At 33.8% G+C, this 15,350-nt stretch overlaps 1 protein-coding gene across 3 annotated transcripts in view; it reads left to right on the top strand.

Moving 5' to 3' along the window:
• The window catches only part of RNF217 (ring finger protein 217), a 137,071-nt gene extending 123,295 nt beyond the window's left edge, over positions 1–13,776 (top strand). For 2 of the 3 annotated variants that reach the window (XM_060030016.1, XM_060030014.1), the window contains 2 exons: positions 2,232–2,303; positions 3,698–13,776. In XM_060030016.1, the coding sequence (XP_059885999.1) occupies positions 2,232–2,303; positions 3,698–3,771 (146 nt within the window). In that variant the 3' untranslated portion in view covers positions 3,772–13,776. The remainder of the gene's footprint in view (positions 1–2,231; positions 2,304–3,697) is intronic. The other variant, XM_060030015.1, reaches the window with a different exon arrangement.
• The last annotated feature ends 1,574 nt before the right edge of the window (positions 13,777–15,350 follow it).

Here is a 15,350-nt window from a genome sequence, read left to right as displayed (position 1 = left end):
AGCCTCTGACATGCAGGTATCTCCCTGGTAGGGAGTAGGTAGGTTATTCAGTGAATGGTGTTGGGAATAAAAGTGACAGAAAGAATGCTTTGTTCTCATATACTTCCATACAAATATTGAAAATATTACATTAAAACATATAATAATAAAGAACATACAGGTCCTTAACTGATTTCTAGTTGGCAAATAATTTATATGAACAAAAGCAATGGAGGCCCCCCTCCAAAAATAAATATCACATTTTTCAAAAAGAAAAGAAAAAAACAAAAGAAAAGAAGTCTGGAACCAGAATTGGAGAAATACAGATAGCCAATAAACATGTTTTAAAAGATTCAGTGTTATTAGTAGTCAGAGAAATGTAAAAAATGAAATTTTTTTCTGGATATTGATTAGCAAATATTTTGTCGAGTTAATACTCTATGCTGGACATCCATACTCTATTGAACGAACTGGAAATTTTGTGCAATTCTTTTACAAAGAAATTTGATAATAATGTGAAGGATATTTTAAAACATGATAAAACATCTAGGTTGACAATGGTTTATTTGCAAGTATAATTTTAAATAGCAGAAAAGGGAACAAAAAATAAATACTAAAATATTTAAATAAGCTAGAATATATGGATATAATAGAATACTATTTCAGCTATTGAGAATGGTATTTTAAAAGAATTATTATTGAGCTAGGAATTAGAGAATCTGTGCTTAAATGTCCTCAAGACAGTTTCAAAGGTAGACTTAACGTGTACTGAACATTGATTGCATGATTGTAATAAGTTTATTACTTCCAAAAGAGAAAGAGCACATATCTGGTTATTTGAGTTCTGTGATATTTGAAAATAAAAAAAAAAATAGTGCTGTTACTTTGCAGTCATGTTTCATCACTATTATGAAAATATATTGATAATTACTTAAAAAGGAAACATGAATGAGCTCACTGAGCTACGTGTGTAGGAAAAAAACCAGATTCTTTTACAATATGCAAATCAATATAGTATAAACTCAAGTGTAGCTTTAAGAATGTACAAAATGTAATTGTTCAATGTGATTTAGTATTACTTGATTGATTCTGTCATTGGTGAAAAATGTAAGTAAACCCCATGGTTAGACATTGTGTCAATTGAATGGCAGTTTTTTCAAAATTAGATATTAAAAACTGTATTTTTTAATCTATGTTTTTTCTGTGGTTCCAAAGCCCCTTTCTTAAGAATAAAGAAGTTAATATTTTTCTGACAAATTTCCAACAGATGGCTGCATTATGTTTCTGTTTTTTAATGTAATTGGTTATTCCAAATTACTGTCCTTATTTATAGAATGGTGTTGCTGCTTTATTTTCAACAGCTAAGGGAGTCTACTGCAAAGTCCCTCCATTCCTTCCTCTTCTCTTGTTGTGTTTGGGTTGTACAGCTATTGCTGTCACATGTCTTAAGATCAAGATTACTATGTAATGACAAGATATTAACTACTAGCCTCTATTTTTGTGCTAGTGCCTTTTAACGCTAGTAGGATTCCAGTTGTGAATTCTGTGCTATAACTAGAGTTTATTGTAATCACTGCTCAGTTATTCATTTAGAAAAAAAAGTGCTGGTTGATGCCATTTGGCATCCTTATAAGTGCTTCCTTTCTAAGTTTGTTAAAATGATTCATTTGAAAAACCTTCAATATATTGTATGTTTATTGGGAATTTTTTCTAACAATGGTATTGAAACATCCCATTTGTAATTCAGTGTATTAGGTGTTCATATAGTTAGTTTATTTTGGACCCAGGAAATAAATAAATCACATTTTCAGATGTGGACTTGGGCACAGCCCTCTGTAGCACCTACTAGCTCTCCATTTTGTGAGCTAATTAGATTTCCTCCTGCCGGCTCAGAATGTCACTCCTTTCTTAATCTTTCAGAATTTAAAAAATTTAAAATGGAAGAGATCTAAAGGAAAAACACAAAGATGAATGGTCCTGGTGGAATAAAGTGAACCAGTAGCTTTGGTATTTTCTTGCTTGTAAAGGATGATTTATGTGATGTATGACACGTGTGCCCAGGACTTGAGTGAAGTTACTGAACTTACATATGTGTATTTGTTCTACACCTGATACATTTCCTTAGAGAAATATTGCCTTAATTTTAATGACTCCTTAAAAAATAACATACATTGTGATATTAAAAAGCATTGCTGAAATTGTTTTTAGTTTTAGTTTAAGACTCTCTAAATGGTTTGCCTTTTGTTTTCCAGCTGGAAAATTATTCATTGCACCTCTAATTCTGGTCTTGGGATTAGCACTAGGGGCCATAGCAGTTGTAATCGGTAAGAAATACTTAATGTATCTGAGATGAGAATTCTCTGAGTGCCACAGAGAGAATATGAGTGTAAATGTAATAGTGAGTCAGTATTAAGTGTAGATGGTACCTGTTCCATGCTTGCTAGAAATAAGCAATCAGCACATGATTTATAGATTCAGAGGAGCGTGTTTCGTACAGGGTGTATTTGTGTGACACTTTCTCAGTCCATGAACACTTTGATTCATGTTTCTTATAAAGCATTATTAGTCCCCTTTTAATACAAAAGTTAATGTAACTAGTATCTTAGCAAAAGATTCCAGTAGACAAGAACCCAGATTTTCCAATTCTGAGTTCAGGTTGGAACATTGAAGAAAAGAGGCTCTGTTACACCTTTGGGTCTTCGGTTAGTTCTAGTAAAAGGGTTCCCTGGGTCAAAAAGATGCTTTTGATGTGGATAGGAACACGTACCCAGCATATACTTGAGCACTAACAAATAGAAAATGTATCAGTGATAAATATAGTTTTATTCATACAAGTATATTAAAATACGTACTTTCGAGCAATGGTTCTCAGACTCTGGAGTGCTTTATAAGAACCTTGAGGGTTGGTTAAAAAACAGGTTCCTGGTTCCTACTCACAGTTTCTGATTCAGTGTAGGGACCTAGTTCTAAAAAGTTAGGTGATGCTGATGCAGGCGGTCCAAGGATCCCACTTTGAGAACCATTGCTGTAGAGGATTTAAAATTAAACACTAGAGCTAAAGGCTGCTTTGATGATTGTTCCACATAGTAGATGGGATTTCTCTTGTTTCCTAAGTAAATTGATTTTTATATGTAAAGTTCTGTTTAGCAAGTAATTTGCATGTGCAGGACAGATAGAATTATAAGGTAACTAACATTTAAGTTCTTACGGTGAATGAGGCTTTATGAAGTAAATACTATTATTATCTGCATTTTACAGTTGAGGAAATTAAGGCTTTACTAGGACCTCACAAGTGGTAGAACTGGGAATCAAAGCTGACATTTGCTCCACTGCCCATTTTCTTAAGTAACATGCTATATGGCCTGAAACTGAAGCATGAATATCAGTGTGCAAGTGATATGACTAGGGATAATAAAGAAGATTTAAGTTTTGATATTTTGATAAAAAACATTCATATCCAAACTGGTGTCACAGACTTCATTAAAAGGGGGAGAAGGAGCTGAAGAAAAATAATAAAGAATGAAATCTTGAAGAACTAAGTACATTTCATAGCATAGGTGTCTTCCCTCTTTTCATTTTCATGTATTACTAAATAATGATTATTTATAAATAGCTTGCAAAATAAAAATTTGAAAATAGAAAATTTTCAAATCTATGATACTAAAAGCCTGTCCTCTTAATTAGCTTTAATCTTTTTTTTTTTTTTTTTAATCCCCAGGTTTATTTGTATTTCCTATCTATTGCCTTTGTAAAAAACAGAGAAAACGATCACGGACAGGAATGCACTGGTAAATGCAGATGATTTCATCTGACTACGCTGGTCCGGGTAGGAGCTACACAGAATTATACACCTGTCTGAGGGTCACTTCTTGAAAACTGCCAAGAGGACCCTTTTGCCATCTCTTCTCCTGTGTTCTGTGCAGGCCACAATGCCTCTAGCTCCGGTGCATTCCCGACATGGTATCCTGTCCTTTCCTTATACAGATTGCTGCTTTTACAAAATGGTCACTTTCATAGACTATAAACATCTATATCATAACTCTGATCTTCTTAATGGTTCTTGGAAGAAAGTATTTTAATTAGAACCAGTTATCCTCACAACTGTCTGAGCATGCATCTCCTGAGCATTGCTTGGACCGTCTTTGTACCTGAATCTCCCTCCATGCCCTCTTCTGAGACTTGGTGTGAATAACTGAAGGTCCCACCTGTACCAACAAGCAAGGCCACTTTTCAGAAGATGAAGGCTCACCATATGCACCAATTTTCATCCGTGACCCAAGCAGTATAATTCCTTCATCCTTCAGATGCTATAATTGTTAAAAATCTCAATGCCCAAAAGGGAACTAATGAAACTAAACGAATGAGAAGAATCATAGTTACTGAAGTGTATATGTGTAGGGGTGTGAATGTGTGTGTATATACATATCTGTATTAAAACTAGGTCCAATACCTTGTACTTGTCAAGTTCCATGCCTACACTATTTTTCCACATTTTCATAGACATATTTAAAAATGATTGTTCCTTTGTGGGCATAATTTGGTAATGTACTGAATTAAAGTCAGTGTACACAACAGGCTATTTTGATGTTGACCATTTCTATTTCTTTCTCTCTCTCTCTCTCTCTCTCTCTCTCTCACACACACACACACACACACACACACACACACACAGAAATTTGTGCAGTGTCACCTCAAGGATTATCAAACTTTATAAACTGATAAAACTAATAGGCTGCTTCTAGGAAATTCTCAAGACCTGAACGTTCTGTCTTCTTTTTCAGATTTCTTATATGTTGGCATACTTGCTTCACTCTATAATTAATTTAAATAAGTGTGCTGTAGAGAGAACTGCTGAGGCCTTTAAACATATCCCTATTCTGCTAATTTTTTAACCAACTTGTGATTACAATAATTATGCTTTAGGTTAAGCATATGATATTGTTTAAAACCCCACCCTCTCACCTCTCCTTTCCCTCTCTCTCTCTCTTTTACTCCTCAAGTTTTTCATAAAAACAAATACTGTTTTTGAAGGATTTTTCTTATGTTTATTGCTCAAATGCATAATAATGTGTTGGTATCTTCTTATGGAGGGGTGATTTAAAACAAAACTTTTTGTGTTCCTGGGTTTATCTAAAATATAAACTGCTTTTGGAGAAGGAAACAAAAAAAAATGAAAAAAATATTTTCAGGATGTTTTACCAAGCTGAGAAATCTTTAAAAATAAGGAAAGGACAAGTAACTAAACTGTGTTTTTTTTTGTTTTCATCACGAATGTTCATCAGCAGAAGGGAATTAAAGACCTCTAAGAAGCTTAAAGTTTCCACTTGTCTCCAGATCCTTAACATTAGCTGTTGGCGTAGATGTAGCATTTATTCTTCAACAACCTTTTCTGAATTGAAATAGATTATGTGATAAAACATGCATTAACATGGATAGTTTGTCTTGTTGGGCTCCAGAGTATAAGAACATCTATCATTCTTATTTGATCTGGAAAGTCTGTAATAGTGAAGTTTGCTTTCATGGATAACAAGCCAGCACTTCCATCCTTTTCTGAGTAACGCTCAGAAAAGCTATACTTTGGACTAGTCTATTTCCAGTTAGAGGAGGGTTTGCCATTTATGGCCTGGAATAGCATGTTTCTAAAGCATAACATGATACAAGAAGAATCTAGTTTCACAAATTCCTCTTTCCATTCATCCAACCATCTATCCATCCAACAAATATTTATTGAGTGCCTATTCTACTTGCTCTAGTATTAAAACTGAGAGAATGGGAATTTCTAGCCCTAAATCCGTGTAATTCTGTTATAAAAGTGCTTAATTTATGTAAATTGCCCTTTCCTAGACTTGGGTGTTAGTTTGACAATGTGTGAATATGATTAATTCTAAATCTAGTGGATGTGTTTATGTATGTGTATGTATATATACTTAGACATATACATAGCTGTATATGAATACATATATACCATCTAGCTAAATAATATACTCTCTGGTCCTGGATAATCTATTTTCTTAGGTTATTGTATCTGTTGTCTTTGGCCTACTCAGGGATTTTTATTCCTTTCTTTGAATAATTTATCTTTTGGAGATATTTTTATATTATTTGGAAATGTTCCAATTTTCCACTTACAGAGCGGCGTTTGTTATCAGTGAAGGCTCTTTCATCAGCACTCGCGATAGTGTGCACAGTGCTCACAGGATTTTCATTTTTCTATTGCATAGATTTAAAAAAATTAACATATGCATTTTTCGCTTTCAAAGTTGGTATATATCAGGCCTTTCCCTGCTAGTGACTTAAAATAGTTATTTGTGAATTTTTTTGCTAAGTATCGTTAAGATCTTAAAAAGGGAGAAAAATAAAAGATCATTTATATGTTAGTGCTAACTTGAAGGTAAAACAGTCGCACCTTTTGGGGTAAATTCTAAAAACGACTTTAACAAAAGCAGCATGCATGTAAGATGAATATCTTTTTATCCAAGGCTTGTCATTTTTTGATATGTTTTCATTGTAAATTTAATATATGCTCCTTTTAAAAATATCAACTATATTGAATTATAAAATACAACTTCCTCTGCTTTTCCCCACCCCTTATTTTCTAGGGGTAACCACTGTTAATAATTTGGTATGTGTCTTTCCAGATACTATCTATAAATATACAAATAAGTATGCGTGTGTGTGTGTGTATCTGTGTGTGTATTCATTTTGTATAAATAGAATAATAATATGCTTACTGTCCTGTGACTGTTTTTCATTTTACTATGAATTGGTAGACATCTTTCCATAAGAGTTTAAATAGATGTGCCTCATTCTTTTGTCAGTTACTACAAATTCCATTGTGGGGCTATACTTTATTTAATCAGTCTCCTATTGAATGAACATCAAGTTTGTTTTCACTTCTCTATTACAAAGCATTAGTGAAGATGCTTTACATATATTTTTGTCACTGTGTGAACATTTTCATAAGTTTTTAAATTCGGTTTTTATATTAGTAATAAAATTTTAATGCACTTTCAATGAATGAGATCATAGAGATGATATACTTAAGGCCCTTTTCTTGGAGAAAGACTTGTGTAAAAGTGCATCATTTTTAAAGAAAAGCATCTTTTGCAGGATAAGTCCCCCCCATGCTTGATTAGCCAAATAAATATCTTGCCAACACTTACAAAAGAAAATTCACCTTATTCCAATAAAAATAAAATGCAATGAGATGTCTATAAGATAATGTGAGAAAGATGCATTGACATTTGGATTGCCTAGTTTTAAAACTTGAGGGATTTACATGAAATAGCCAAAGTGATCATGTTTGTCACGGTTTTTAAAACACTCTCCATGTTCATGCATGTTGCTCCACAGAGGAACTTAATTATGCCGTTGTGAAAAGTAGGAAGCAACATGTTGGTGATTATGAATGACCACATTCTCCACAGAAAAATAATTTTGACTGTATGTGAGGTTTGGTGGTTTGTTGGGTTGCTCATAAACTTGGAATAACATGAAACCTTTATTTTACAATGAATCCCAGCATTTCCCTAAGAACTTCTGTATGTGAAGTTAAGAAAAGAGGGGTCAAACCTTTTGGCACAAACAACATTCTGTTGCCACCAACCTTGATTTTCTGATAAGTGCTATTGTATCCTAAAGGTAGAACAGACTGGAAAACAATCAAAGATAAATTAAACACTGGTCGGGTTACAACCTGGTACCTTTAATTGTACTTTCCTTGCTGTAATATCAGGGTTCAGTGGTGCCTGTCAGGAAATTCCCTGTCTTGTGTCACCCACCATCTCTTGAGTCCCAAGGCCACAGGTAGTCTTTATCTTTCAATCCTATCACCCAAATACATGGCCCGTGGATCCCCTAAAGGACCTTCAAAATACTCTTCCAGTCCCCAAACAATGCAACCTCATTTTTCTACACTCCTTTGAGATTCTAACCAGCTCCTCTACACTAGAAAAGAGGAGGAGAGAAAGGAGTGGGTTAAAAACTCACTCAGGCACGTGCAAAGCACTAGCATTCCTTCCAGACCTTTGTCAGATTGAGTACACGTGCCGCCAGATGGATCTGCTTTCTCCCGTGTTAAACAATGCAGTTGTTTTTAACACTAGACTTTTATGAGCTCTGTTAAATTCATAATTATAAAAAGTTAGTGGCCTGAATAATATCCATTGGTAACTTCACTAAGTACCAAAATAAAAATTCATGGCAAACGCCATTTTATATGTGAATTTTATATGCAGACTGCATGTATGCCTTAATGTGAGTCTTCCCATTGGATCGTATGCTTAACCTTTCATATTTGTGGCTGAAATCTATCCCAACTATTGAAAGTAATCTTTCCTGTGGTCAACTTTATTGTTTTGTGTTAATGCTTAGTATAAATACAGCCTTAAGATCCAATAATGCACTTTAAAATACTTGTGCCATTTAAGCAATTTGACAGAGTTGAGGAAACTAATTGCAGTATTTTGATGGAGACACAGTAGAATAACAGTATTAGCAAATATACGTCACCTCTTTAAATTTGGCGGGGGGGGGGGGCAGGGAGGGGGGTGGGTGGAATCAAGCTGAAAATTTAAAACAAGTAAAACGTACCTGGAAAAGATGTAGCCAAGTTTCTGAAATTATAGTAATCCTAGAAATTGGTATTAGGAGCTCAAACGTAGCAAGTAATTAATGCATGTTACCTAATAACCTAGTTGGAATGTTTGTTTAAAATATTAAGTTAGTTTCTACTGAAAGTTTTAGCAGCATTTTTATTTTTCATGAAATCTATAAAAGAAATTCCACTGATTAGTAACATAGTAAATCAAAACTACCATCAACAGCCAGTTTGAGCATATTTTGTTTTTCAAATCATTGTGTTTTAATTATGACATTTTCCTGCTCTGGAAAATAAGTTGCAAGTCCCATTTTAATATGAATATCTATAATTATTACTTTAATAAAACTGAAATAATTTTATAGAGGCATTAAACTATGGTCTGAACAAAATCAAAGTTCCAAATTTGGGGAGTATTCAAGATTGTGAAATGCTACCTTTTCAATGCAAACCTTTATAAGAGAAAGGCATTCCTTTGTAACTCTGGTTTAGAGGATGGAACTAATACTCATTTCATAGCCAACTGTTGAGTGGGGCTTTTATTGTACATCACTGTTCTGAGGCTGGACTGTAGTCATTTTATCGAAATCCAAGAAGCAGAGAGTCACAGAAGTGTGAGACTTGTAATTGTCTATTTGGGGCATTAGCTGAAGTCTTCATATATCACATACCTTACATTTTCTCATACATAGTGCCAATTTTAGCAGCATGTAATTATGCATATTATAAACTATATTCTTTTTTGACTAAAGAAGTGACTTTTGAGAATAACAATATGGACTTAAAAGGCAATAAATTTAAAAGAAAACATAAAAAATTACTACTGCCTTTTTTTTTTTGGCCACTTCCTTTTAGCTTATAAAAGAACTTTCATTAGGTATATTTACTTACTGCATTACTTAGATTACACAGACTTATTAGCATAGAAAAATTTTTTTTGTTTTTCAGGTCTATCCCACATTTTTGTCACTCTGTTCCATCATATTAAATGACTCTCTTCCCTGCTTGTGAAGCGATACTCACATACTTCAACATCAAGTTTCTGTTTTCTTTTTAGATTTCCTGGTTATCTTGCTTTTTCCCTCTGCAGTCCCCTTCCCATCTTGACGAAGTGTGGGATAAATTCTCTCACCATTAACTTTTTTGACTCAAATGAAATTCAAACTGAAAGGACTCCAGAATCTGGCCCTGGTAGTAAACATAATATACCTTGGCTTCTTTTATCTGTAAGTTAAAACATCTCAGGAATACTTGGAACACGTCCCTCTTCCTGATAGGAGTTGGAGAACACTGCCCAGCCCTCTGACAAGAAGTAAAATGAATGAGACGTTATTTGAATCAGAGAGCATAGAAATACTCTGAAACCAAGCTTCAGAAATTGTTTCATGATTATTATAAGGTCAATATTGTGTTTGCCTATTAGTTGGACAGAAAGCACGTGTGGACATTGATCCAGTCTGACCCCAGATCGTCCTTGATTCATCCAAAATGACCAGATGTGTGGTTTGGGGGTCTTTGTTTCAACAAAAAGTAGCACAGCTTGGACTTAGGGCTGGATTTATAATATATTGTCGCATTTGTACTTGACTGGATTCTTAGTTCTGGGAATGTTATTAGACTTCCTGATAATCTAAAGTGGGTGGTATTACATGTAACTAATAGCAGCCCTATTCTAGAGAAACCATGCATCATTTGCCAATGTTCAACTTTTTCATTGATATGATTTAGATATAAGCCACACTCAAGATATATTTAGCATAGGTTTATTACATAATATGGAAAAATTCAAGGGATAGTCAAACTTGGGTGTTAAAAATCCCCTCAAATTGCTGAGATGATGTTACTTCAGATTTTTCCTTGTAGCTGGCAGACCACATCGGTCATCAGTCCCCTGTAAAGTTAGGTGTTCATCTCATGCCCCAGCTGGAGAAATCATGTCAATAATCCAGTCAAGTTCTTAAAAATAATATTTTTTCATTAATATATTACTTCCTCTATGTCCAAATATAACTTTATTGTTTCCCTAGAGTAAATACTGTCTAAATATTTGATAGAAATATCTGAATATTTTTCAGTTTAAACAAAATTAGCATGCTTTATGTTCCTTTATAAAGAAAATTCTAGATAAAGTATGACTTTATCAACTGATTACAAACCCTTTCTCTAAGACCTATTTTTTTAACATCTTTATTGCAGTATAACTGCTTTACAATGGTGTGTTAGTTTCTGCTTTATAACAAAGTGAATCAGCTATACATATACATATACATATATCCCCATACCTCCTCCCTCTTGCTTCTCCCTCCCACCCTCCCTATCCCACCCCTCTAGGTGGTCACAAAGCACCGAGCTGATCTCCCTGTGCTATGCCCCTGCTTCCTACTAGGTATCTATTTTACATGTGGTAGTGTATATATGTCCATGCCACTTTCTCACTTCGTCCCAGCTTACCCTTCCCCCTCCCCATGTCCTCATGTCCATTCTCTACGTCTGCATAAGACCTATTTTTTTTATTCCACGTGGCAACAGCTTAATTTTGTTATTTGATCATTTTCATCATAATTTAAATTCTGTAGATGGTCTTGAAAAAGGTGAACCAACCTTATGTTTTGTATGAAACCTAGAACACTAATTGGTATATATATATGATATATATATGTTGCTTATGAAAGAAATTATTAATTTAATAAGTAGTAAATTCCGAGAGAACAGAAATAGTTCTGTGTAGAAGGAACACAAAAACAGTGGCATAAAAATGTTGTTATGTTAACACATTTTAACATAACATAACAACACATTATTTATTAAGAAGCCACAACAGTTAGTTGTTTTGTTTCTATTGTAAACAAAATTGGTTATAAGATATATTCATGAAACAAATTTATTTATATGTATATATATATTGCAAAATTGTGGGCCTATTAAATTACTGTATTCACATTCTCCTTTTACTCAAAGAATGTAAAATGCTAAAAAGAAAAACATTTGGGTGTTTACGCTGTCATTACTGTATATTTAGAAATTGCAGTTCTAAAGAATAATTGTTACTTCCTGTTTGAATTACCAGAATATATCCCATTTTATCAATAATTACATCCTCACAAACAATGGCAAATGAGAAGAATTTCTTAATTTTAAGATGAATGACTTTCACTAGTAGTTTGTGCTAGATCTTGTCCATAGTTTCATTACATTACACGTTTTTCATTTTCTGTAAAACTTGTAGCCATTTTCCAAATAATGTCATACTACTTTTCATATTTATATATGAGCCTGGTTGAAAAGAGATTTTCTTTACATTTTCAATGATATTGAAAGTATTTATATAATTTTACTTTTTAACTTTGTCTACATTTCATTAGTCATACTGTTAACTTTGATATTCATAAAACTATGTGGAGGAAACCATTATGAATATATTTTAAGAAAGAGGCATGTAGAAATAAAATAAGAAAATAGAAAATATTAATACTCTTTTGTAGAAATTCCTAAAAGAAAACTGGAAAGGAAACAAATTCTTTTGTGATGAAAATGTTGAAAAATCAGGAGTATTTAAGACCTTAATTTCTTACGTTTTTAGAGCAATCTGCTTCTTATCTCCAAATGATTATTTCATGCTGTTGGTTCCATGAATTGTGCTTTTAGCAGAATATATAATTTCCCCCCACCATTTTAGTGTTTATACATTAATCACTTATAAGAAAAGAAGAAATTAGTGAATAAAAGTCAGGGAAACTGGGTTTATTACCATTTTCCAATAGCACTAATGTATAGTCCCTTTAACCTTCCATACGGTGCTTTGTGTGATGAGAATATAAAACATTTATATATGTTCTTAGTGCCTTATTTTTTTCACTTGACTTTATTTCTTATCTAAAGAGCCATATATTTTTTGTGAGTGTTCTTTTGTCCTATTTAAAGTGCTGATGAGACAGTGTATCTCTAGGAATATATATATATATAGACTGCATTTGCTACTTTCATTCACTGTATTATCTCTAGAACAACAGGTTAGCCAATATATTTTTCTTAAATTCATTGCTCATTTTTAAGCTAAAGTATTTTAAAAAGGATCGTAAACACCATAAATTGAAGCCATTATAATTGAAATGTATTTTTAAACCACCAAAAAGAATGCTGATTATTAAAGTTTAAAACAGGAGTTGAAATGGTTATCAGTCTTTATCTATAGCTCCAATTAGGGCAAAATTACTTTACAAAAAGCATTAAAAATAAAAGAAATTATATGGTACTTCAGGAATTCGGCCAGTTCACTACCAGTTGTCTTTGGTAATATTTCGTCTGTAATCTACTTCCACACAGATGCTGAAGAATGATGGTGTTTGCTAGTTACATAGAGTTATTAACTCACAGTGGGCTTTATCGACATCGAGACATTTTGTACAGTATTTTACCTTGCTCTTCTTGGTCTTTGCCTTTTGTGTTATACAAAAAGCTTGTTTTGTTGTCTTCTTTATGTACTATAGTATGCAATTCAACGTTTCCTGATGAATGTGTAGTGAATAATTAAAATAAATCATGTGCTTAGAAAAGACAAAGACACAGGTTGTATATGCAAATATGTGTAAATATTTGACAAAGAAAAAAAGAGGAAAAGAATCTTCCTGCCAACAGATATGTCTTGCTGGACAGGACATGGAAATTAACAGATTTTTTTTTTTTTTTTTTAAGCAATGAGATTTAAAAATCTATTACCTCAAGAATTTTCAGTGGATATATATCAGTGTAATGATCCTTCTTCGTAAATACAATCTCACTTGCTGCTGGCGGTAAAAGCAACCCAAGTGTCAGATCACACAAATTTTAGGGGCTACCCTAAAATTTAGGGGCTAGTCTTTCAAAAGATTGATACTTTGTGAAATTTTGGAGTCCAATTTTGGACTTTCAGTAACATCCCTATGGCTTTTTGTTGTGGTTGGGCTTCTATTTTTTTTTGTTTGTTTGTTTTTGGTTGATTGTTTTAGAATGGAACGGTAATCTTAATTGTGAGATCAGATCTCATGGAGGGGTGTAAGGACATTCACTCTACTTGGATGCAAACTATGATGGGAATCAACTACTTTGATTGTCACTGTATGAACTGTTGTATGGATTCCTGTGGAGTGCTGTTTACTCGCATGATGTGTGCAAGACATCGTGCAGCGTCATCTAGCAATGCCTAATAAAAGTTTTTAAAAGAGAAGACTCTTGGGGTTTTTTTCCAATAGATTTGGAATTTAAAGAAATTAAAAGATAAAATTTGGCAGTGCCAAAGTTACATGTACATAAGTAAATTTGGAAAGTTATCGAAGTCATTTCTGCGCTAGATTCTAAGAATGGAGAAGCAGGAATGCCTAGAAATTCATGAGTGTGTGTTTTGGAAGGTGGATTGTGTTGTGTTGCTGTGGCATGTTTTGAGGAAACCGCACAGAACAGTGACGATCAAGAAGCAAATACTGTGAAATTAGGAATTAGGCTTAATTCCTGCATGGGGTGCGATAAAGAAGCAAATACTGTGAAATTAGGAATTAGGCTTAGGGTGGTGACTGCTCTTTAGACAGAGGAGGCTGGACTGGAGTGGGGAAAGTAGAAACCAGTAAACCATTAGAGCTAAATATATATGCCTTCTCTTTAACCTAGCAATTCTTTCCCTAGATCTGTAATCAGGGAAACAAGGGCATTTGTTGACCAAAGGACATGTATAAGGATTCCCATCAAGAGTAAAGTGGGTAAGTATACTGGGGTCGATTTATACCATGGAAAACTACAGAGCAACAACAATGAAAAAATAATTCTTAAAAATCTACAGAGCAGTGCACAAAAATATGGTCGAATCTCACAGACCTGTTGAGCAAATGAAGCCAGACACAAAAGGGGATATATTTATATGATGATAAAACTAATCGATGGTGACAGAAGCCACAACACTCGTTACTTTAGAGGTGCAGGTTATTGACTAGGAAGGGATGATAAAAAAATATTGTATCACTTCATGTGGGTGTTAGACAAGGTACTATTAGGAATTTAATATAAAATAACCAGATTATTAGAAATGAAACTTACAATAGGCCAGGTTTTAATCCTCAGATCGCAATTGAAGTAGGTTTGCAAAGAGGTTAAGACCACAGCTGGGTGGCTAGGCTGCTGTATTCAAACCCCAACTCTGCCTCTTGCAGGGTGTGTAACCTTGGCCAAGTCACTTAACCTCTCTGTGGCTCAGTTTTCTCTTATGTACTGGGGAGGGCAGCACATGCCTCCAAGTGAGCTGTGAGGGTTAACTGAGTTTTAAAAACACGTAAAGCACTTAAAATAGTACCTTGCTCTTAACAAGCTTTCAATAAACGTTAGCGCTTATTATTGTTAGTGACCGTTTCATTATGGACACATTGGCCCATACAATATGATTCATTGATATCACTCACAAGTACTGGAATATGCTAGCTTGGTATCATTCCTAGACATCGTGTTTTGCCAAAAGGCAAATTATTTTAATGGATAATGCTTGACATGAACCTGTTATGTGTTCATACAGGATCTCTGTTCATCCAGTATGTTCACATGTATTCTTATATAATCCTTACAGCCACCCTGTGGTGTTATATTATCCCCATTTTGTAAGTTTTACAAATGAAACAAAACTAAAAATACCAAAAGTTCAGTGATCTGTTTGAAGTCATGCAGCAACGCCTTCATTCAAACTCCAGGCTGTTGCCTGCAAGTAGGTAGTTCCTTCCCCTGGGAAAATTCTGATATCTTTTGGGAAGAAAGAAGG

Source organism: Delphinus delphis, chromosome 14, assembly GCF_949987515.2.
Source record: "Delphinus delphis chromosome 14, mDelDel1.2, whole genome shotgun sequence".
In the NCBI taxonomy this organism is placed as follows: Eukaryota; Metazoa; Chordata; class Mammalia; order Artiodactyla; family Delphinidae; genus Delphinus; species Delphinus delphis.
This window is presented reverse-complemented; position numbering and strand designations above follow the sequence as displayed.